The sequence below is a fragment of the Leptidea sinapis genome, chromosome 24 (assembly GCF_905404315.1).
Source record: "Leptidea sinapis chromosome 24, ilLepSina1.1, whole genome shotgun sequence".
Classification (NCBI taxonomy): Eukaryota; Metazoa; Arthropoda; class Insecta; order Lepidoptera; family Pieridae; genus Leptidea; species Leptidea sinapis.
This window is the reverse complement of record NC_066288.1, coordinates 2,926,423-2,950,438: the sequence shown is the minus strand read 5'-3', so window position 1 is coordinate 2,950,438 and position 24,016 is coordinate 2,926,423. Positions and strand designations below refer to the sequence as shown.

The following is a 24,016-nucleotide window of genomic DNA, read 5'->3' as shown; positions in this document are numbered from 1 at the left end:
TGATTAAAACGACGGGGTTTCAGTTAGTAGAGACAGATATACATATATCTACGAGAATATCAAAAATTTACAAAACTAACACACGTCCTCGTACTGTTCTAGTAAAATTTAGCTCCCCTATAATAAGGGATGGTTTTCTAGCTGCTATTATTAAATTCAACAAAAATAAGGCCAATAAATGTAATAGAATAAACACTAGTCATTTAGGCATTTCAGGTAATACTCCTGTATTCGTAATGGAACATCTTTCGCCATCTTTAAAGGCCCTTCACGCTGCCACTCGTCAGACAGCGAAACAAAAAAATTATAAATTTGTATGGGTAAAATATGGAAGAATATAATATGTCCGTAAAACAGAAACATCGGAATATAAATACATTAAGATTAATGACTGTCTTAAAAGTTTAGATTTTAGAATAACGCACAATTTTCTTTAAAATATATTTTTTTTATTTTGTAATATTTTTCATGTAATTAAATGGATAACTAATTTTTAATGGCTGAACAACTACATTGCTACTATCAAAATGTTAGAGGACTCAAGTCGAGCATAGTAGATGTTCGATTGCAAATTCAAACCAATGATTACGATATAGTGATTTTTACGGAGACATGGCTAAATGTTTCAGTTTATGACTCTGAGTTATTTGACGATCGCTATGTAGTTTATCGAAGAGATCGGTTAGGTAATAGGAATGGAGGTGGAGTTTTAATAGCTGTTAAGAAAAAAAATACATTCACTGCCGATGCCAGAGTGGGAGTCTGACTGTGAAGACTTGTGGGTGAAGGTAAAATTGAGAAATTCAGATAACTAATTTGAAGTAATTAATATCTGCGCCGTTTATTTACCACCTCCAAAACATCCTCCTAAACATGACGGATCTTAATAAATTTATTGAATCTACTAACAAAGTCAGTACTTTTAAAAGCAAATATACACTCATAGCAGGTGACATCAATCTCAGAAATATAAACTGGCAAAAAAATCATGACATCAAATATCTATCTCCTATTTTTAATATTAACAGTAGTATCCATAGCCAGTTTTCGGATTTTCTTGCATTTAATGACTTAAAACAGTTTAATTACATTGTTAACTGTAAAAAACCTACTCTAGACCTTATTTTGTGTAATTCGGATATAATTACCCTCACAGAGTGTCATCAACCGATACGAAACGTGGACTCCTATCATCCGCCTCTTGAAATAATGATCATGTTACCACCTTATTTGGTATCTACACTAAATGTAATTAATCGGTTTAATTTCCACAAGACTGATTACTCACTAATCATCAAAGCATTGAATGAAATACCATGGTTTGACGAACTGCTTATTTATGATGACGTGAATGATATTGTAAGAAAATATTATACAATACTTGACAAAATTTTAAAACAACATGTTCCGAAATGCAAGAAATATACACCATACAAATAAAAAAGTTATTGAAAATTAAAATTAAAGAAACGGAAAAAATATGAAAAATATAAAAACCCTCTTGACAAGATTGAATTTGAATTTTTAAGACGTGATTGCAATGAACTAATTAAAAAACGTATTCAAATTATATAATCAGCATTGAAAATGATATTTCAAAAAACCCTAAATATTTTTGGACTTATATTAAATATACTCGTAAAAGCTATTCCAATTACTCTAACACTTTAATTTATAAAGAGGTACAAGCAGATTCAAAAAGCAGTATTTGAAATTTGTTCGCTAAGCATTTCTGTAGCGTATTTGATAAACAAAACTTAGCGGTACCTACAGGCAGCTATGATAACAATTACAGTTACTTAAATGATATGCCCAACATTTACACATCTCAAAGAAGTATCATTCAAAAATTAAAAAGACTTGATATCAAACAAAGTGCTGGCCCTGATAACATTCCAGCAATATTTCTTAAGCATTGTGCATACTCACTTACAACACCACTGCACATCATCTACAATGCTTCTCTGGAAAAGGGCATATTTCCTGATATGTGAAAAGAGGCAGGAATAGTTTCAATATATACAAACGGCAACAAGAAATTGGCTTATAATTACCGTCCTATTTCTATTCTATCAACATGCTCTAAGGTCTTTGAAAGTCTAGTTCATGTGTCGATATTCCACCATGTTCGTGGCTCTTTATCCTCTTTCCAACATGGTTTTATAGATAAAAGATCTGTCAATACTAACCTTCTAAGTTATTTGACTGGTCTAATTGATGCTGTGGACAAAACCCAACAAGTTGATGTTATCTACACGGATTTCTCAAAGGCGTTTGACAAGGTAGATCACCACATTCTTATTAATAAATTAAATAAATTTGGAATCTTAAATCCACTCTTGGCATGGTGTCAGTCCTATTTGTACAACAGACCAGCAAAAGTTGTTTTGGATGGATGGCAGTCTGACCCTTGCATTTTACATTGCAACATCTGGCGTACCTCAAGGCTCAAACCTAGGTCCGTTGTTTTTAAATTTATTTATTAATGATATTCCTAATGTTATCCAGAACTGCAAGATATTTCTATTTGCCGATGATTTAAAAATATGCCGAACGATAGTTAGTGAAAATGATTCTAATTTACTACAAGATGACATTAATAACCTTACGAAATGGTGTAAGTATAATAAAATGTATCTTAATACTGACAAATGCTTCTCAATAACATTTTCAAGAAAAAAAAATACCAACGGGGTTACCAATATAAGATTGACTATAAAACTTTAAAAACTACTGATGAAATCAGAGATTTAGGTATTACAATTGACAAAGAGTTACGGTTTGTCAGTCACATAGATAAAATTGCAAATTCTGCACTCAGTACACGGTTTGTGATTTACAGGGGTTACAATATTTATAAATAAATGTACTAAAATTTATAAGAGGTAAATGCTGTTGTTTTATATTGGACTTAATTTTAATTTTAACATAATATTTAATAATAATATTTAGATAAACTATAATTTTGCTAACATAATATTTAACTTTAAACAAGTTGTATAGTATGGTCGGGAGGGTAACAGATAATGAAAGATGTGTAACCCTGTAAGTTATCTGTACACTTAGATATATATATTTTTTTTACTTTTGTATGTAATTTATGTATTAGTGTGCGATTGTTGGGTTTCCGAATAAATAAATAAATAAAAATGGGACCCTTACTATACATACTGACCTTTCGGTTTTGTTTTGGTGTCTATATGTTTTTTTTTTATTATTATATATTTAATTAATTAATATCATCAATGTGGCTATATATTATGATCAATATTAAATATTTTTTTTATAAAATCAATGACACATTATCTACCTAATTTCAATGCAGTTTTACTACTTTATACCTTTTACTACATGAACTCATGAATGAATCGTAATTTAGGCATAAATCACGGTGTACGGAATAAAATCATATCTGCTTAATTAGCTGTATTTTCTCTATACAAATACGAAGCAATTAGCATATTAGAGTTATCTCTTTTTCGCTTGCGATAATTGCATTTACTATCCTTCTTTGACGTGTAATTGTAATGTAGTGTGCAATGTTAAATTATTCATGTGTGCGTAAGTGTATCATTTTCAAACACTGAATGTTGTCTACGTAACCTATCTAAACTTTTAAATATCGTTGGAAAAAACTTAAACATTACCGAAATACAAAAAACATAGCGGAATATCATCACACAAAAGGGAAAATTTAAAACAAATCTGTTAGTTACTAAATAAATATTTTAGCTCTCTATAAAAAGTTAGTAAAATCTGGTACTACCTACAGTATGGATAATGTCATCCCTCAAATAATACATTTTATTATTATTGCCTTATTTTCTGGTTAGTAATACCGCATAACACAAACTGGCGCTAGTATCGCAATATACTAATATGAAGTTGGCGTTCTTCTCATTACGGACGCGTTCTAAAACAGAGGTATCGAATCGCACCACTACACTGACACCGCTCACACGTACTTAAAGTTTATTGCGGGAATAAAATGAATTTGATACTTGCAAGTTTGAATTTTTTCACAGATAACTTTCATGTTTTTATTGATACCTATGTATTTTTGATAATTGGTTGATGTTTTCGTTTAGTAGTTAAAATTTAGAAATTTAGATGGCAATTCTGTGGCATAACGTCATGCGCAGTTTTATTTTAAATCCAAGATGGCCGCCGCGAAAAATTATGATTTCAACATTATGGATATCGAATCCGAGGTTCTCGTGGGCGCAAATAAAGAATTTGGGATCACTTTTGAAATACAAGATGGCATTCGCGCAAAATTATGATTTCAACAATGTGGATATCGTATTCGAGGTTCTCGAGGGTACAGAGAACGAATTTGGTATCATTTTATGAAGTGAAACTTCTTTGCCCGCATGAGGGTAAATTTTTTACGGATGAATCGGAATAAAGTGTCACGAAAATGAAGGACGTTTACATCCAAGAAGAGAAGAGGGAGATTGGGTCTGATTGAGATAGAGTGAGAACTGGCGAACGTAGCGTGCAGCAGATGGTACCGCTATGAAGTGAAACAACTTCACTACTAGCGTTGTGTCATGCAGGTTTAGCGCGCGGCTGCGAGTAAGTAGAACATCCTCCCTACTAGCTTTGTATCGTGCAGGTTTAGCGCCCGGATGCGAAAAAGTAGAACATCTTACCTATTTGCGTTGTATCGTGCGGGTTTAGCGTACGGCCGCGAGTTAGTAGAACACCTTCGCTCCTAGTGTTGTATCGCGCAGGTTTAGCGTGGCCGCGAGTAAGCAGAACATCTAATAATTTCTAATATTGACAAAAAACAATTCACAAAATTACAAAAAAAACAGTTAAAAAAAAATTAACGGTTTAGAGAACAGATTAGGATATTTATTAATAGGAACGATATTTAAAAATTAGTTTTCACAAAGAAGTTTCACTTCTGACATGTGTACTTTTTACGCACGCCATTTTTGTGTTGTCTGATGTTTTGGACGTAGCTTCCTCCCTAAGGACCTCCCCTAAAAGTGGAGATGAAAAAAATACTGGAGACTTACCTTGTGGGGTATCGTTGGATAGGTCTTTGAAAGTTTAATTTTTTTTTGCATCTAGGGTATCACTAGATAGGTCTTTCAAAATAGAATTTTGAGTTTTTTTAATTAGATTGATAACGGAATGTGTTTTGTAAATATTGTGGGTGAAATGTCGAAACGTAAATATTTCTATTTTATGTGTTGTCTGATGCTTTGGACATGCCCCCCCACCCCCCTTGCGTTATCGTAGGTTAGTAAAATTATACAATTAATAAATGATCCTTTATTGGATATAATTAACTTTAATTTTTTTCTAAGGTATGGTTGCTACTCTCAGCTTATTTAGGGAATGAAGAATTAATTTAGCATGTGGGATATTATTAGACAGGCCTTTTATAATAAAAATTTAAGTTTATGAATGAATTCTAACTTTGACGCTGTAAGTGACACCCATCTAGAAAAGTTTGTAGATTTCATAGGCGCCATCATGGATTTCGATTCTGACCCGATATTCGTTATTTCTGACCCCAAAAACCACGAAAATGATGCAAAGACCCATGATGAAAAGTTGGTGAATTTCGTAGGCGCCACCTTGGATTTCCATTTTGACCCGATATTCGTTATTGTTGACCCCGAAATCCATGAAAATGACACCAATGAAGAAAAGTTGCCAATTTATAAGCGCCATCTTGGATTTTGATTTAATATAGACCTTATTATATATAGAGATGAACTTATAAATCACTAATTCTTCAAAAAAATATTATATAAACATAATTTTTAGAAAATCTCACTGCAAACATAATATGTAAAGTATCGAAGACAGTATTGTAAAGCTTATAAAAAATATTCATGTTCGTACAGCGATCTTTCCGAGCACGAGCTGCTGCTTACAACCGACACAGTGTCTACCCACGACGGAGGCCGAGCGCGGACTGGCGTAGTTTCGATAGATCTTTCTGTGCAATGCGTACGGAGTGACAATATAAAATAACCCTTAATACCACATATTAAATGAGCTTATCAGAAAAATATATGAATGTTGGACGGTTCATTTTTTTCTGAGATTATTTATAACGTATTCACAAATTTATTTCCCGTGTTTTTGAAAATATTATATGTTCATTCCTTTCGTATTTTTTAACAGACAAAATTATGTAAGTAGTAGCAGAAAAATGATCTTGAATGAAGCCCCATTTCATCAATTTTGTGTGAAGAGGTAACGGATAATCGTTTTTACGATATAAAATATCAAAATTTCAAAGCAAAAATTTCACGCTAACTGGAGATAAAGAAGTAATCTATTTGTGGCAATTTTTTGTTTTGTTAGATTTAGCTCCATTTCATTACAAACTCTACCGAAAAATATCTTATTGTTGTCGGATTCGCAAACGCAAAAGTATAGTTTTCTAAACGCAAAAGTAAGCAAAAGTTTTCTGTGATTACTGATTAGTTGAATAAAGTGATTACACCAGTCAAGTGTCAACTGTCAACATCAGCGGATTCTGAATTTGATATTGATAGAAGGCTCCTTCAGTGAAATGAACTGTTATTACTAATTTCATAATAAATCAAGAAAGAATAAAAGTTTTAACAAACCATGGAAGTTTAAGTTACTTTTGTAGCACCTAAGTCATAAGTATCAGTTTTTATTTTTAGTAAAAATGTGTAATGTAGAACAAATAGCAGATTGTGGTGATATTTCTAGTTTAGGTAGAACATTATTCATTTCTGATAGAGATGGTAGGTTACTTAACAAAGCAATTAATAATTTATATTAACTTATGTGATACCTCAACCATAATATTCTCTTTAGATTCCACATGGATCACCAGCTGCTTTACATCGTTATCATCTTGTGGGAATTTTCTGGCTGTGGGTTATAAAAACCGACTATGTTTTATGAATACACAATGGATTAGTTCAACGGATACCAATTCTTTCATAATATCATGGAGTGGAACACTTCCATCGGAAATAAAAACTCTCCTTTGTCTATCACTATGCCCTACTCATCAATCATCACAGGTAAAAGCTTCTTAAAGCATATTATGTTAGTATTATTTGATGTTTCTTAATACTTATTTGTTTTTGATTTCTTAGAGTGGTCCAGATTGGTTTTGTGTGATAGTTGGATTTATAAATGGATGTGTTGGATTCTATTCAAATACTGGGCATCTCTTAATGATGGAAAAACTTGATGAAAAACCAGTTTTAAAAATATCATGTCATACTGGAACATATGGAACAATGCCTGATGATATTCACATTTTATTTACTCATTGCATTTATATAATATCTGGGGCAAGCTTATTTCAAACCTTAAGGATGGCTAAAGCACAACTTGCTAAAGGTAAAATTTAAAAATAATAACTTTGTTTTTATAATTTTTCTGTTAAATTTGCTAAATTACAACATGATTTGTGTTTTTGTATCAGAGCATTCCTATATACTGGCTGTAAATAGAGAATTAAAATATATATATTACCATTGGGAATGACAATAACGTTTAATAATAAAAGTTTCATCAGTTTGTAAAGGGGTTATGACTAGACTAGCAACTCCTAGCCCAACTTATAAATGATATAATCACAAAATTGCTTAGCCTACTTAAATGTACACTATATACTATACAATTTTATATGGTCTGTGTAGAAGCATCCTACCAGTGCCACATACCAGAATCTCATATTTAACATGTATGTTTTAGATAGCTAGGAGTAGCATTTTTACAACACACAGCTATTATATTATTCTGGGAATAGCAGTGTATGTAATTACTTATAGTTTACATGTGTTCAGTGTACTTCTCAAACGAAGGTATCTCTTGACCAGGATAACAGGGTTATCAAAGAACAAAATCCAGGATAATATTTAATGTAATTAATTAACAATTAATAGAAAAATATAATAATTGGGCTACTTTGTGTTCCCAGGATGATATGTCAGTTATACGTAATAATCAATTTGGTTTTTAATAAAGGTATTTACTCTTACAGATAAATTAATACATTGAAATAGATTTGATTTGTTTCAAAATTTATGGATGATTTGGGACTTGAGCCTACAACTCCCAGGTTCCTCCTGAGCCAACAGTATGTGTGAGACATCAATAGAAAATCTTGTTAAATCAATAGTATGTCTTGTTCAACTCTCAGGTTGTGGCTCCACCTACAGGATCTACTTTACAGTTGATAACCTGCTCAAACCCCAATAATTGCATTATTATGAAATTGACTTGAGATGTTGCTCTTTCAAATCTATACAGTTTGGTATTTTAAACCTATATCCCTTACTCCCCAAGGCTCTGTGTTTGGACCAGTGTTGTAAAGATCTCCCACTTAATGTTAGCATTACCAGTGGGGATGTATGCAGATGATAAAATGTTATGGTGATACTAATATTTGACTACTTTCTGATTTCACCTCTATTTTGCCTTTTGATATTTTTTTTTAATAATTTATCAGTCCATGCAGGTGTTCAAGAAGATTATGCAGTTGATAACAAGAGTATTAAAATTCGGAAATGGATATTTTCTGGCCAAGATTGCATAAATGATGCCGCAGTTGTTGGTCTCGATCTAAAGAACACATATGACCACTTATTAGCTGCTTCAGTCTATGGCGGATATGAAGTTTGGTGAGTATATGGATTTTTGAAAGGCATCTTATTTCTCAAAATTGTTTCCTTTAGAATTATTTTTGATATCACTTCCAACACTACCTGCGCTCTGAAAGACAAGAAGCGGCGCAAGAAACTCTCCCCGCATTCTTATTTTGTGCTCTTTTTAACCGACTTCAAAAAAGGTTCTTAATTTGTCAGTATTTTTTTTATGTTTGTTACCTCAAAACTTTCGACTGGGTGAACCAATTTTGATAATTCTTTTTTATTTAAAAGCTGGTGCTTCCCGTGTGGTCCCATTGTAATTGGTCCAGATCTGACAATGGCATCCATTTTTTTTTATGGAATAGGAGGACAAACGAGCGTACAGGTCACCTGGTGATAAATGATCACCGCCACACGATCGCACCCACATCCATGAGAAAACCATAAAAGTCTTAAATTTGCTGTACATACATATAGCAAAGTGGATGATAAATTTACGAATAACTCAATATCGCGCCAACTGATTTCAATGATTCTTTTTTTATTGGAAAGGATATACTTCAAAGATAGGTTGGTGAGAGTTTGGTTAGGTTCTGATTACGGAATCTATGACAAAGTAACGGAACTCTTCAATTCTTAGGAGCAAATTAACGATACGCGGCCGAATCTTTTTTATGCTATCCGGATATTTAAGTCATCTACCATAACATTACTATGTTATGGTAGATGACGATATTGTTTTGGAATAGTGTTTTTGAAGTCGGTTGATTTTTTGTTAATTTTTTTTAAATAAAATACACAATATTGTAATGCCATTGTTATTGCTACAAAATAATCTTAATCAACTAGATTAAGATTATTTTCAAGCTGTCCAATCACTTAAATATTCACCAGTGGAGTAGTAGGATTTATGACAGAGACATTTTTATTAAAACATTTATTTATAGTTAATGCCTAATCAGGGGCTTGGACTTTATTATAAAAATGTTTACATTAACCCTTAAAAATATTATGTACCCTATGAAGCCTACTAGAATTAGTTACAAGCAATTCCTTATTTCTTGTGTTATAAATTATAATAATGAATATTGCTATTTAGAGCAAGAAGGTCATTTTTGTGAATGTAAATTAAATTTTTCATACATACAATGAACAGTCATAATATTTATATCTTTACCAAAGTGATATATTGACTGTCAATAACCAAAGTGATATATTATAGCAGGAACAGCTCTCTTTTGCAGAGCAAACACTATATCAATATCAGCAGCATGACCCCTCAGCAAAACACTGTTCTATGCTTGCATGATGTTAGGAGAATAACTCATCATCAGCCGAAAAATGTCCACTGCTGGACAAAGGCCTCCCTCAAAGAAATCCATGACGATCGGTCCTGCGAGATGTCCACAATTATGGATCATAATCAATCTAGCAGTAACAACATTCATGTACCCTCTAAGCTTTCTGACTGCTCCAGAGCTGAGTCTATCTGCTAGTTGGGCAATATGTGGACCCCACTATAGCTTTTTATCTACCATGATACCCAAGACGACTGTGGTGTCCACAAGTTCCAATCTCTGGTCATTTATAATATATATATATATATTTTTGTTTATAAATAATAATAATAATATAACAGTTGTACTTCAGGTTAACTGACTAAAAAATAATAAATAAAGAATAAGAAAGTCTATACAAATAATATTAGAAAACAAAATTTTATGAACGATACAGGACTCGAACCCACGACCTCTCGCGTTCCGAGCGAGTGCTCTTCCAACTAAGCTAACCGTTCGAGCGACGTATCGTCATAAAATCTTGCATGCTTTGTTCAACTCTCATGTTGTGGCTATGAAGCCACTAGATGACTACAGGATCTACTTTACAGTTGATAACCCCAATATTTGCATATTAGGAAATTGACTTGAGATGTCGCTCTTGTAAATCTAAACAATATGTTTTTAAAGTGAAGTCCCACTTAAAGGACCCTCACTTCTGGGATTAATACACAGATAAAATTTGAAAACAAAATTTTATGTACGATGCGGGCGCCGAACCCACGACCTCTCGCGTTCCGTGCGAGTGCTCCTCCAACTAAGCTAACCGTTCGAGTGACGTATCGTCATAAAATCTTGTATGCCTTTTTCAACTCTCAGGTTGTGGCCAGAGGGCATCATTCATAAAATTTGCTTTTAAAATTTTATCTGTGTACTAATTCCAGAAGTGAGGGTTATCACTTTAAAAACCTTACAAATTGTTAAGAAAGTCTATGTTATTATGTCTAAATTTGGTAGAAAAAAATAGTGTACTCAATACTCATAGTAAGTTATCTCCACTGGACTGTTTACGGACTTGACCTCTTGATTCAGCCATTGAGCATATTTATAGTGTAGTCATATTCCACAAACGATAAAGTTGGATTTTTTCATAACTGTGCATTAAAGAGACACTTGAAAACGGATCACGTGTTGAAAATTCTTTTAGAATACAGACCTAAAAAATCTAAAATATTATTTTGTTTAAATGCTGCAAATATTAGTAATTTTTTTCAGGTATCGTTCAGTGCCTCCAGTGAACTCATTGATAGTTGCTGCTGGTGAGGCACCATATGTTGGTTTTCATTACGCTGTTGAAGGAGGAACTGCCCCACCATTGCAAGATGTTGCTAGAGCTGTCGCAAACAAAATAAAATCTGCACTACCGTAAGTTTAAATTTCTTTTATTGTTGATACATTATATTAATTATCAAAATGCTAATTTTAATTACATTCATATTTTTTGCTCGTTCATTGGAATGTTCAACAAACAATAGATATTTAAAGATACTTCTAAAATGCCTCGAAAAAAATAACTCCGAAATGATTGATCTCTCTGATCAGAGGCTATATATAACAACACTTACCAAGGTGATAACTACCTACTGTTGCAGACTAACTAAATATCTACATAGGCTTAGTTGTAAGTCCGCAAAAAAGCAGAATCTGATGTGAATAAGATGCATTAATCATATTGTAGCCTGGGTAAATGCAGAGCAGTTGACGCCATAAGGAGCTAGCATCTCGGAGAGCATGAATGTATGGTTTTGGTCTGTGGGGAGAGGCTCTTGCACAGTTTCCGTAGTACAGTTGACCCTCATAGCCCAGTTGAAAACATTTACAAATTATTATTTGCAAACAATAAAAATTATGTTAATTGTCGTTTACAAGTATCATACCTACATATTTTTACACTAACATTTATTTAAATAGAGGCTGGCTTGGTGGATCCACGGAGACAGCAGCTACCAACACTGAACCACTTATACGTGCCGAGGCTCTGATGATGCGTAATGGACTGTATGATTCCCAACGAAATGGAAATTCAGTTGTTATTTCACTTGATAGAAGACTAGCTGCTATCACAGATAATCTAGGGCGAGTTGCCGTCCTAGATATTAATAAAGGATATCTAATAAGATTGTTTAAAGGATGTAGGGATGCGCAATGTTCTTTTATACAAGTTCGTATCATTATCGTGAATTTAACTTTGATATCTATATTATTGTTGTATAATTCATTGATGAATGATATTAATTTCAGCTCTTTGATTCTGATGCCAAAAAACCCCAGCTATCAGTTGTAAAAGACATCAAAAGAGCAGTGTTTTTAGTAATTTATAATCCTAAGAAAGGACTTGTAGATATAAGATTAATGCAAAGAGGCAATAGAGTTGCAGTATTTACAGCAACAAAAAATGGTAAACTCATATACAATACATGTGGTTTAGTAGGTGCGCATAAAAGTTATACTCATAAAAAACTTAATCTGCCCGAGTTTCAGTGTGTGCTTTTAGATCCAGATGGGAAAATAAAAAAATTCAATATTCCATTTTACTATTCCCTCGAGGGTGAACATTTGGACAGATCTAAGGATTTACATATTTTACGAGGAATGCGTGAAATTTTGAAAAGATTAAGTAATGACGATGAAGTAATGGAAGAAATCATTCAGAGTGTTTCAAAGTTGAAGACAGTAGAAATAAAGAGGCACTGCTTAGAGATTTTAATCAAGCATTTCAATTCATTTAATAAAGTCGTAATGAATTGCATAGACATTATTTGGGATAGTGTATTCTCTGAGAACTCAATCGATGAAAAAAATAAAGAATATGTTATTAATTTGGTTCTTACAAGTTTATTTTACCGGTATATAAAAGGAGAAGATAACACAGAGGACATTGAAAGATTAGTCGATAAAATTAGAATTCATTATGATGTTTCTTATAACGATGATCTGGATATAACCGAAAGAAGTATAACAGATGGTGAAATCATTGAATTTCATCTTTTGGAAGACGATAGTTGTGTGTTAGAAAGGTTACTCATGTTAGCCCAAGAAAAGGATTACAAAGAATATCAGCACGCAAGAGTAACATTTGCTGATAGTCGAAGTAATGAGTACCAAGAATTCATTTCCTGTTTTGTTTTAGATAAAACAAGCAAATGTATTTCTCTTAAAACAAATATATCCGAAGAAAAATTATTTAATGTAGCATCTAACATATTTGCATCAATTATGCAGCTAAATTATGTAAACAAACTGTCGTATTTTCTTAAAAAGAGCTTAATTAATTCTAAGGATATCATAAAACTTGTTCTTTTACATGTGATGAACATGCCGTTAGAAGAAATTAACATTGACCTTATCGAAAATGTAATTAAAATATTGTATTACATTTGTCAATCTAATACTGAAGCAAAGAATATAACGTACAATGAAATATCTCCATGGTGGGAAAGTATCAGGGTAATGATTATCGATATGCCGTGTCCCTTAAGAAGTATGATCATAGCGATGGTTTGTAAAGCGGTAGTTAAAATAATTGAATCTGAGGGATCGGATGGTACTTGGGAGTCGGTTACAGCTGAAAATGCGAAATGGCAAATATTGATTGGTAAACTTGAAGATATTTCTATATTAAGTATAATATTAATATTCAAAGAATCTTACAACGGTAAGGCCATGCCAAAAGTGCAACTTGATGATATTAAAATAAATTTTAAATTTATTTACACAAGAGGAAAAGGCTCTGTTACTGAATTGATAGCAAAATGGTTGTGTAATATGGGGACGCCGCCTGAAGCAATTATTGCTAATGAGTTAATGAATACTTTTGACATGTCGAGCACTGCTATTGCCAATACTAACGATGACTTTAAAGAAAGTGATGATCCAGCTTCATACGTCTTAATGGAAAATAATCGGCAATGTATTGATGACAATCCTAAAATATTTAAATGGTTGTCCCTTCTTAGGCGACAATTTCCATTGAGTACAAAGACTGATTACATAATTGCTAATATGTGTTGGGAATATGCAGTCGCGTGGCAAAAGAATGTAAAAAATACTGAAATACTATCCGCTTTGATCCAGTGTCTTGTAAGCATATCCAATACACACTTACAATTGGGCTTGTTTTCCATTATATGGTCGACATATTTAAAACAAATATTTGAAATAAATTGTCGTTTGATAAACAAGATAGGCAAACTGCCAAAGGATCAATTTTGTGAGCAAGAAGTGGGGTTTAACTGCGACGCCCTATTACTGTTTTTTGAAAATTCAACAAAATTTTTAGCGGAATTTTACAAATGTTTAATCAATTCCCGCATACAGGAAAAAGAAGTGATTGAATTCGAAAAAATCTGGGACGAAAGTCTACCGTCATTGGTTGAGGTTGCTCAGGAATCTGTGAATGTTAATAGTGAAATTCTAAAGCTAAATCATCAAATATCGTGTACAATATATTATCAGTGTTACTTTAACGTTAAGTTTTCCAAACCCTTAGATACATTGTATGATATTGACTACCAGTACATATTTGACTCCTTAGTGGGAAGTGCGCACAGAGAGCTAAATCTTCAACCATCAGAGAAATTGACAGTTCCTCGGAAGAAGTATTTAACCAAGCTTATACGAGCGGCAATAGAAACAATAAGCTGCGTCAATACTCAAGGTGAAAATATAGTATACAATGATGATGAATGCCTCAATTGGATTGATAATGTATCATGCTTAGCCGAATGTTGGAATATCGATGTCAACTTCGTCAGAAGGCAACATGTAAGACAAAAGAATACGCATTTATGTAATTCAATATAGTGTGAAAATATGGCCTCATACAAGTAATTTACTATTTTTTAGGTTATTGGTTTGTATCACTTAGGGTACGACGCGCTGGTGGAAAACAAATTGGGATTAATATTGGATCCATCCGATTTGTTGTCGCCATTAGTTGCCATTACAATACAAAGATTAAAGAGGGATCTTGAAAACACACCAAACCCATCAGAGTGGATCGTTTCGGTACCTCCGCAAATTTACAAACGACTTCAGACGACGGTTTGTAAAGACTTTGTGTAACCATTTTTAGATTTAATCAATTTATCGGAATTCTGAACATTTTTCTAACATAACGTGCTTAGGATTAGTTAAGTTCTAACTTAAGTTGATAGACTTTAAATTTTAAAATTTCAATTTAATACCTACTGATATTTTGTACCATAATCAAATGGACTGGAAACTAATATACACTCATGGACAAATTTAGCGGAATGCAAGCAACCTGTTTGATTTCTCTTGTTGTTATTATTGTGCTCACTTGCCACAAACATAATAAATCCTCGGATAAATTATCAAGCCTTTAATTGAATATTTTCTATGTAGTGGTTCTCTTTCCACAAATACACCTAGTAGTGCGATAGAAAGAGATGACATACGGAAATCAACTTGGGATTCATTTCATATGTAGCCGTTTCTTTATTTCAGTAAGGTAGTGCTTGCCACTTTAATATCGACAAAAAAGTGTGAATATAAGAAAGAATAAAGAAACATGGCAACAAAAAACCTAGCTGGGGTTAAATTAATGCTATCACATTTTATAATATTAAGATTGAATATATGGATTATAGGGAAAAAGTCTTTATTTGCTTGTGAGGCTATAAATAATACAACCAATAACATTCTAATTTTTAATACGAAATTTTATTTATAAGAACTTATTTTTACTTAGAACTTTTATTGAGTATAATATTATCTATTATTAAGCCCAGGGCTATACATATTACACATTTAACATTTAAACTGTATACAGTGTTTAACAATCACTTAAAACTAAACACAAAACTAACAAGGTTTTAAACCTCTAGATGACATTTAGAAAACAAAATTAATTATTAATTGAAGAAGTATTATTGCTAAATAGAAGATTCCGTCTGCTGGCCGCCAGCTAAAGCTGCAGTTGAATGACAAACAAAATTAATTTAGAATTCATAAATATATAGGTTTATTAAAAGCCAAGGTCGATAACTTTTTTACCTAAATTTTTTTTTGGATTTTAACTCACAATACTTTTTAGTGATGCAAGTTTTCGTTTTAACTTCTACACTGCTGCAATGCTTTTAACTTGTTGAGACGTTGTGAAGAGGTTTATGATTGTTTCACAATAATCTTCGTAAGTATGAACCAGTAGTTTACAAATAAATAAAATTGTTTCAATAACAAACTAACATTAAATAAAATAATTTTGGCTGTCTGTTTGTTTATTCTGAGTAGTCTCCAGGATGTTTGAACCAATCTTAATGAGACATTCCGGTGAAATAATAACTAAACTTGAAAAGAAAAAACGCAAAAAATAAAACTTAGAAATGATAGGTGGCGTATATTTTGAACAGGGCAACAACTTCACAATATGGTTCACACGGCATCTCTGAAAATAACTTTTCTTTTCTTGCTCTCCAAATAACAATTTGAATCACAATGTTTTGAGCAAAGCCGAAAAAGTATTGAAGGCTTCCAATTTTTTCTCTGTTGAGCCATACCCAGACATCTTCTCAATTTTCCATCCACCGGAAACCTACACAAAAACAAATGAATTGATATAATCGATAAAAAAATACTTCCAGAGTTATACGTATTCGTATTAAAAGTACTGTATACTACGATCGTAACGATAATGAAAATATGACTGCATAACACAATGAAACCAAATTTTAGCATATTTTTCACACAGTAAATTCAATATTTTATTATCAAAAGTAGCTCAAAATCCTAACGTGTGAAATGACTAATTTGACGTCTTTATCTGATTTGTCACTGCTACGGCTTTTACAGTCATAAGCAACGCATCCCATGGATTTGTGATTAAATGTGTTTTCGGAAAGATTAACATACAATTTTTTTTGTCGCTGTAAAAGAGTACATTAAATCACAAACTCGATTGTCAGCAGACTTGGAAACAAGATTAAATAAAATTGCGTCAAATTATTATTTTTTATTTCAATACAGCCATGGTGAAAAATGTCTCTTTTCAGTGTATCTGTATAGCTCAACTTATTGTTACTTCTCCAGGCTTGATAATTGCTCCGAGAATAAACCTTTATGTGATGTTATGTTATGAATTGTGGTTTGATTTTTTATTTTCCTTGATTACCTTGTTTGTGCGAATCATTACGCCACATAAACTGAGAATGCCAAAATCAAGTTGCTTTTCATTGAAACTGGGCACACCTACAACCACTTGGCCGTAACATTACGAGTATTTAAATCTGTGATACACCGAGTATCCGGTAGGTGGCATGAGTGAACTTGTATACTAAAAACGTGTTAGAAGAAGAAAGATCTTCTTGATTATTTGTATAGTGGTATGCCGAATATTGGAAACGGTTCGAAGAGCTAAAGGGGGCAATATTAAGTACTTATTATAGCCCACGTTAGGACCTAATGCATAGAATAAAAAGTTTCCTATTATTATTTATTTTTACCCTCATTTGGGGGATTTTCTTAATTGATCAATAATTTTCTCGACCTTTGTAATTTGAAACAAACAAGTAATAAGTGAAAACTAAATTAATAGACTTAACTGTCGCAAATATCTATAATATTTTGTTTTATGCACACTTTTGCGATCTTTTAAATTTGTCTATGAGTGTAGATATTTGAATTACAAATTCCGTCAAAATATCAGCCTTATAAGTAAGAATAGCCACATTAATATTATAGGCTAAGTTTATCATTTGGTCCACATAACGTGTTTTAATAAGGAATGATGTAACCTGTAATTGTTAAATTGTATTTGCAGGCACTTGATTCATCAATACCGTCCAGTCCTTCGCTGATCTCAACTCTATCAGTGTTACAAAAATTATTGGCTCTAATTGATAAAAAAACAACTGAAGGCTCATGCGATCCGCAGGAATTAAAACTTGCATCTGTTATTGTGGAGTGCTGTGAAATATTAGTTAGAAGGAAATTGTAATAATTATGCATAATACTATCTTTGTACAAATAATAAGATTTAAATACTTACATATTTATTGGCATAATAATATGAACCATATATAATGTTTAATAGTCGAATGTACCGGCATAAAAGCAAAAAAATAAAGTATCCTTGACCGACCTGTTTTTCTTCTGACTACCTACTACACTGTTAGATTTGATTCTAGAATGATCCTTATCGGTATTGAAAGGGCCGCGTATTATTCCCATGAATAATGAACCCATGTTCATTCAGAAACTGAGCGAAATGAATCATATCACAAATAAAATAATATAATCATCATCATCAGCCGGAAGACATCCACTGCTGGTTGGTCTTGCGCTGCCCTCATACAATGTATTCCGGCGATCTTGACCAGACCGTCGGTCCATCTCGTGGTCGCCATTGGAGACTACTGCCCCACCGGCCATCTGTCCTTCCCCATCTCAAAAGAGCTGGCACCCTTTTTATGTTGCTCAGAGCAACAAGCATAACATAGTATGACATTCATAAAACAGATTACTTTTTCGATTGTTTAATACTAGCTATGAATACCCGCTTCGCTGGGTCATTTTTAATTGTATACTTATTTGTTAATGTTAATAATCTATCACTACTTACTTCACAATTTTTTCACATAAAAGACACATTTTTTTCTTATTAATTTATTGATCTTACTTATTTTTACATTAAAATCTTACGACTAAGAGCCAGTCCACACGGCGCGTTGCGTCAGCGTTGCGTCGACGCAGCGCTACCACTGCGTTGTTTTACATACAAATAACCAAGGTGTTCACACGGCGCGCTGCGTCGTCGCAACGCACACATGACGGACAGCAGCCCCCGAGACGAAGCGGGAGGGGGTGTACTCGTGCGACGTCGGAGCGTCAGCGCTCAGTTGCTTGTGCGTTGACAGAGAGGATACACGGAAGCTCATTTCGTTTTACGTTTACGTTTTTGTATTTAGTTTTATTTGCAGGGTAATTAGTTTTATTTGCAGGGTAAAATGAATACCATTGAAGAAATTGACATAGATTACTTGATTACATTGATACAGGAAAGGGAAATTATATGGGACAAGTCAAACGTAGATTTTAAAAATAAAAATTTAAAAACAAAAGCCTGGGAAGACATATCAAAAGTTTTATTTCCTGATTACGAGAATTTCACAGCTGAACGAAAAAATAAAGTTGGTGAGTTCACAGTACAGATATTTATTTTTTTTTTTATTTAAGAGGGCTTTCAAGATTTTCTTGCACCGCCAATTCCGCGATCAGTACAAAATTAATATCTCGACACTCTAAAATTTTAAAACTTAGGGAATTTAGATTAGCGTGAGTACTATTTTATTACTTAGCTCAAAACTAACCTAGACTACGCTGAGTAGGTATAAAATATTATTTTTTTACTGATCGCGGAATTGGCGGTGCAAGAAAATCTTGAAAACCCTCATAATACAATTATACCTTATTTAGCTGCCAAGGCAGAGTTCCTCTAGTCATAAAATAGGTCGCATATTGCTGTCTTATGACATTCGGTGCTGTCTGTTCTTCATGTACGGGTTGTATTGGGAGAAATTCATCAACACTTATAGCAAATTTATCTCTTTGTCTAAAACCATCTCGATCAGCGACAAAATTGTGTAATACACAACATGCTTTTATAATGTCAGTAGCGAAGTCATAGGACACGTCTATCGGTCTGTGAAAAATGCGCCATTTGTTAGCCATAATCCCAAAAGCGCATTCGACATATCTTCTGGCTCTGCTTAGACGGTAATTGAAAACCTTTTGTTGTAAGTCGAGATTTTGACCGCCATATGGACGCATAATATGTTTGCTCAGTCCAAAAGCTTCGTCACCCACAAATACATACGGGGTTGGTATATTGCTACCAGAGAGTGGCTGGGGTTGAGGTAGTGGTAAGTTGTTGTTAATCATTAGCTCGTACAGTTTAGAATTTTGTAATATGGTTGAATCGCATTCTTTTCCGTATGCACCGATGTCGACAAATACGAATTTGTAATTTGAATCCACAATAGCTAGCAACACAATCGAAAAAAAGGCTTTATAATTAAAAAAAAGTGAGCCACTATTTGCAGGATTACACACGCGGATATGTTTGCCGTCGATGGCACCAACACATTGAGGAAAATTTGCCTTTACATCAAAACCCCTCGCTATTGTTTGGAAACTTTCAGTTGTCAGTTCAGGGATGTTGTCTCGAAGAAGATTGGTCCATATAGCACGACAAACTCTTTGTATTATATATGCAATAGTAGATTTTCCCCGTTTGAATTTGAAATGTAAATCAGTTATTGAATTTCCACTTCCTAGGTATCTGAAAAGAAAATAATTATTATAATATGCATTTATGAGATAGATAGATACCCGAAAAAAAATACTGACATATTCAGACATCGATAGCAAATAACTTTCTCTATGTAACCAATTAATTCTAGAATCGCGAAAAAAATAGCAGCTGTTGCATACATTTTGATTCAGTAGGTATTGCTTTTTGTATGTAACAGCTGTTATATTTTCACGATTCCAGAGTCGGTCACATAGTGTTTGTTAACGATATCTGAATATGTCATTAAATTTTATCGAGAAATTCACTATGTATAAATTATTAAATCATGTTTACTATTGGTTTTGCAGGTAATGATTTAATAAAAAAATGGAGAAGTGTAAAAGATAATTACTTCAGATATTCAAAAAAATTAAAAGAAGCATCAAAATCGGGCTCGGGCGCTACGAAACTGAAGAAGTATCATTTATACAATCAACTCCTTTTTTTGAGAAAAGTGGAACAAAATGCCACCGAATCTAGCTTAGACTCGCCTAGAGAAATCAACAATGAATCTACGTCTACAAATGATGACATTACCACAGACAACACTCCGCGCTATGTTCCAGTCGCGCGCAAAAGGGCAATGCAAATGGATGAGTTTGAAAGAGAAGGACTAAAACTTCTCAAGGAGCCGGAAAATCGCCATATGTCCTTTTTCAGAGCTATATTGCCATCTATTCAAGAATTTTCCGACCGAGAAACTCTCCGTTTCCAAAGTAAAGTTATACAAATTATAGATGAAATGCGGTATGGACAAACATCATCATATGTGAGTGGCCCATCAACGTCTCACCAACCACCATATGGGTATCAAACAGCAAATTTTCAAAGTACATACATTTCTGATTTTAATAATTCAATTACATCTCCAGAAACATCTCAAGCAAGTGAAGAAACTGAATACGATTTTTCTAATTTGTAATTACTGGATGATATCTCTCTTAAATAATGTCTAAATTTAAAATTATGACAATTGCTGATTATTTGTGAGTTGATTACTCTCTTAAATAATGTCTAAATTTAAAATTATGACAATTGCTGATTATTTGTGAGTTGATTACTAATTAAACAAACCAAAAAAACTGTTATATTTTTATTACTTAAATATATTTATATAGTTACCTTAAAGTGATTCCCAGCATTTCTACTGGTTCCACTGGATTCCTCATATTAGTATAGTTTTTTCGTATGTGTGGTTCTAAGGACTTCAATAAACATTCGAAGCTGGATACACTCATTCTAAAAAAATTATAAAACTTCTTTTCGTCTAATAGCAACTCCCGATATTCTAAAAAAAAAAAACTGTCCATCACGATTTCTTAATGAAATGAAAGGACTGATCCAGTACCGTCTTGTGATCTTGCGTCGATTTCGGCGGTGACGTAGTAATAGGAGCAATGCTAGACGTCTTTTCCGATCCATGATTTGCTATAGACTGACTGCGAATTTTTTTCAAAATACTTGCCGCAACTGTGCGTCGCCGCTGCGCCGACGGAACGTTGACTGCGTCATAGTAACGCTGCAGCGCCCGTGTGGCCGGCTATGCGTCAAAATATTTGCGTTGCGACGACGCAACGCAACGCAACGCGCCGTGTGGACACGCTCTAAGTAGACATTAATATCTTTTATCATCTAACATTAACTGATATCCTAAACATTTTTATTGAAATACATTCTTATATACTACATTTACAGTTTTGCATTCTGGTGCATAAACAAATAAATTTTCTTTCTGTCCTACGCGTGAAAAAGCTACATAGAGTTGACCATGTGAAAAACAGGATTCTTTTAAATTAACTCCACAAAATCGGAACGTCTGACCTTGCGCCTTATTGATAGTCATACTATAAGCTAATCGTACAGGAAATTGTAACCGTTTAAAATAGAATGGTAAATCATTCGAAATTATTGGAATTCTTGGTATAAAAACCAAGTTTCCTTTTTCTTTGCTAGTGAGAACTTCTGCCTCAATGATGTTGTTCAAATTTGTTTTACGCATAATCTTGTACCATTGCACAATTTTGGCGTATTAAGATTTCGCATTAATATGACTGGTGATCAAATTTTTAGCTTTAATTCATGAGAAGGCATACCAGGTGGGTTTAATGAATTTAAAAATTCCGTTGGAAAGTTTAAACTTTCATATTGATTCATCATTGTATCTATTGATTTATAGATTTTTTCCTCTCCCGGTATCATTTCCTGTATTTTTTCATTTATTCGTTTTACTGCATTTTTTGTAACCAAAATTGTTCGCTCAGACAACCATGTTTTATTTAAATAATTTTGTTGTATGGATGGATAAATTTTGTCATCATGTATCACCGCGTTGCGGTTTGCAAAAGGTATTTTTGTTTAAATTTGTAGTCACTCTAATTTAATAGATATAGTATCGCCTTACTATAGTATTAAATTTTATACATTTCTTATTATTGACAATACTAGATTTCATCAGCGTAGGTATATTAATAGTTTTTAGGTAACTTTTTTTCATTTTATTTAATAATAGTAGGTATGCTTATATTAAACTCAAGTCCATTAGCTTATTTATTAGACAGTGGCACTTGACATACGACTAAGGAGAAAAGTGTGCTTACACACATTCATACAACATACATAGTCTATAACAACTATCGTATGTTGGGATATTTACATTTCTTACTTTGCTTGTTAAAGGTAATTTAAAAACATCTTTAAATAATTAAAATACGTACCTACCTTTTTAAATTAATCTAAATTGTCGCAATTTAATTGCGATATAGATTCTTGTGACAAAATTTCTTGATAATAATAAAGGTTTAATATTACTTTTATATTTCATTGTTTACTTTTAAAAATCCATAAAAGTGATTCTAATTTAATTATATGTAACATAATTAAAAAATAGTGTATGCGTGTAATCTTTACGCGCGATTGAAGTAACACTTATTAAAAATTAACTTTAGGAATAATTTAGACGCATTAATATATTACATTAAATAAAGCCGTGTTACCAACTAAGCACTCACTTATTACTTCAGAGCGAGGAGCACTGTTAGATTTTTTTTTCTCGGAAAAGCTAGCGATACTATAACTTCATCTTTTGAGCAAAGTTGGCATTTTCTCTACCTGAAATAAAAAAATGCCTTTATTTACTATATAATATAATTAATATTATTTTATCTTTTTTAAGTGAGATTTTATATATTTTACATGGAATGATATAATGTTATATTTCGACATTATCTTATAAAAATAAAAAATAAATGTTCTCTTGACCCTAATATAGTTTAGAAATCAATGTAATAAATAAATTTTGTGTCCTAAAATTATACATTCGATAATTTTTTTATGACTACCTGCACGTCACTATTAACAATAAAGAACAGTAATTTGCTCCTTCAATGTAATTATTAATTAATACGAAACTTCATGAGTGGACAAACGTCAAAACGGCGATCATAGCGTGCCGCTACTGTTGTAGTACCCACGTGCTTATCAGATTTTCCGGCACTATTATTTACACCACTTTCTTCCATAATTTATAGAATTTTCACTTAACTTTATGAAAGTATAATATAATAATAAATCAATTTCATTAATATAATAAAGCTTCAAAATACAAGAAAGTGAAAGGTGCGCGAGAAATGATGCGCACCAAAAATGTTACTATGCCATTTGCTGAGTGGGTTTTACTCTCTATATTTTTCTCATACCGGGCCTTATATGAAAATCAATTCTTAAGGCGCGCACTGACTAGGATTGTAAACGCTACCACC

The 24,016-nt window shown here is 32.8% G+C and overlaps 3 protein-coding genes across 4 annotated transcripts; 2 read left to right on the top strand and 1 right to left on the bottom strand.

Annotated features, from left to right (window-relative positions):
- The first annotated feature begins 6,535 nt into the window (after window positions 1-6,535).
- LOC126971547 (rab3 GTPase-activating protein regulatory subunit) lies at window positions 6,536-18,046 on the top strand. Of its 2 annotated transcripts, none has more exons than XM_050817840.1 (9): window positions 6,536-6,746; window positions 6,820-7,031; window positions 7,107-7,356; window positions 8,480-8,642; window positions 11,162-11,311; window positions 11,858-12,107; window positions 12,188-14,710; window positions 14,792-14,989; window positions 17,727-18,046. In XM_050817840.1, exons 1-9 carry the CDS (start codon window positions 6,668-6,670, stop codon window positions 17,901-17,903), a joined length of 4,002 nt encoding a protein of 1,333 aa, XP_050673797.1. In that variant the 5' UTR covers window positions 6,536-6,667; the 3' UTR covers window positions 17,904-18,046. The 2 variants fall into 2 exon arrangements, with proteins under 2 accessions (XP_050673797.1, XP_050673795.1); XM_050817838.1 differs by having other exon boundaries at window positions 8,471-8,642.
- Window positions 18,047-18,912: 866 nt separating this feature from the next.
- LOC126971677 (uncharacterized) lies at window positions 18,913-21,344 on the top strand. Its single transcript, XM_050818067.1, has 2 exons — window positions 18,913-19,099; window positions 20,567-21,344. The coding sequence occupies exons 1-2, from the start codon at window positions 18,913-18,915 to the stop codon at window positions 21,178-21,180; spliced, it is 801 nt and encodes a 266-aa protein (XP_050674024.1). The 3' UTR covers window positions 21,181-21,344.
- LOC126971641 (uncharacterized) lies at window positions 19,036-21,870 on the bottom strand. The gene is made up of 2 exons (XM_050818004.1): window positions 21,381-21,870; window positions 19,036-20,246 (listed from the first exon to the last, which is right to left on the bottom strand). Exons 1-2 carry the CDS (start codon window positions 21,566-21,568, stop codon window positions 19,367-19,369), a joined length of 1,068 nt encoding a protein of 355 aa, XP_050673961.1. The 5' UTR covers window positions 21,569-21,870; the 3' UTR covers window positions 19,036-19,366.
- Window positions 21,871-24,016: the final 2,146 nt, after the last annotated feature.

What these genes read in the sequence shown, in the direction of transcription:
- LOC126971641 (XM_050818004.1), bottom strand. Translation starts at nt 21,568, where the DNA reads ATGGACAGTTTTTTTTTTTTAGAATATCGGGAGTTGCTATTAGACGAA. An exon ending in ATGCTGGGAATCACTTTAAG is followed by an intron (nt 20,247 to 21,380) that starts GTAACTATATAA and finishes TTTTCTTTTCAG; the next exon opens with ATACCTAGGAAGTGGAAATT.
- LOC126971677 (XM_050818067.1), top strand. Translation starts at nt 18,913, where the DNA reads ATGAATACCATTGAAGAAATTGACATAGATTACTTGATTACATTGATA. An exon ending in TGAACGAAAAAATAAAGTTG is followed by an intron (nt 19,100 to 20,566) that starts GTGAGTTCACAG and finishes TTGGTTTTGCAG; the next exon opens with GTAATGATTTAATAAAAAAA.
- LOC126971547 (XM_050817838.1), top strand. Translation starts at nt 6,668, where the DNA reads ATGTGTAATGTAGAACAAATAGCAGATTGTGGTGATATTTCTAGTTTA. An exon ending in ATTCATTTCTGATAGAGATG is followed by an intron (nt 6,747 to 6,819) that starts GTAGGTTACTTA and finishes TATTCTCTTTAG; the next exon opens with ATTCCACATGGATCACCAGC. An exon ending in CGCAATGTTCTTTTATACAA is followed by an intron (nt 12,108 to 12,187) that starts GTTCGTATCATT and finishes TATTAATTTCAG; the next exon opens with CTCTTTGATTCTGATGCCAA.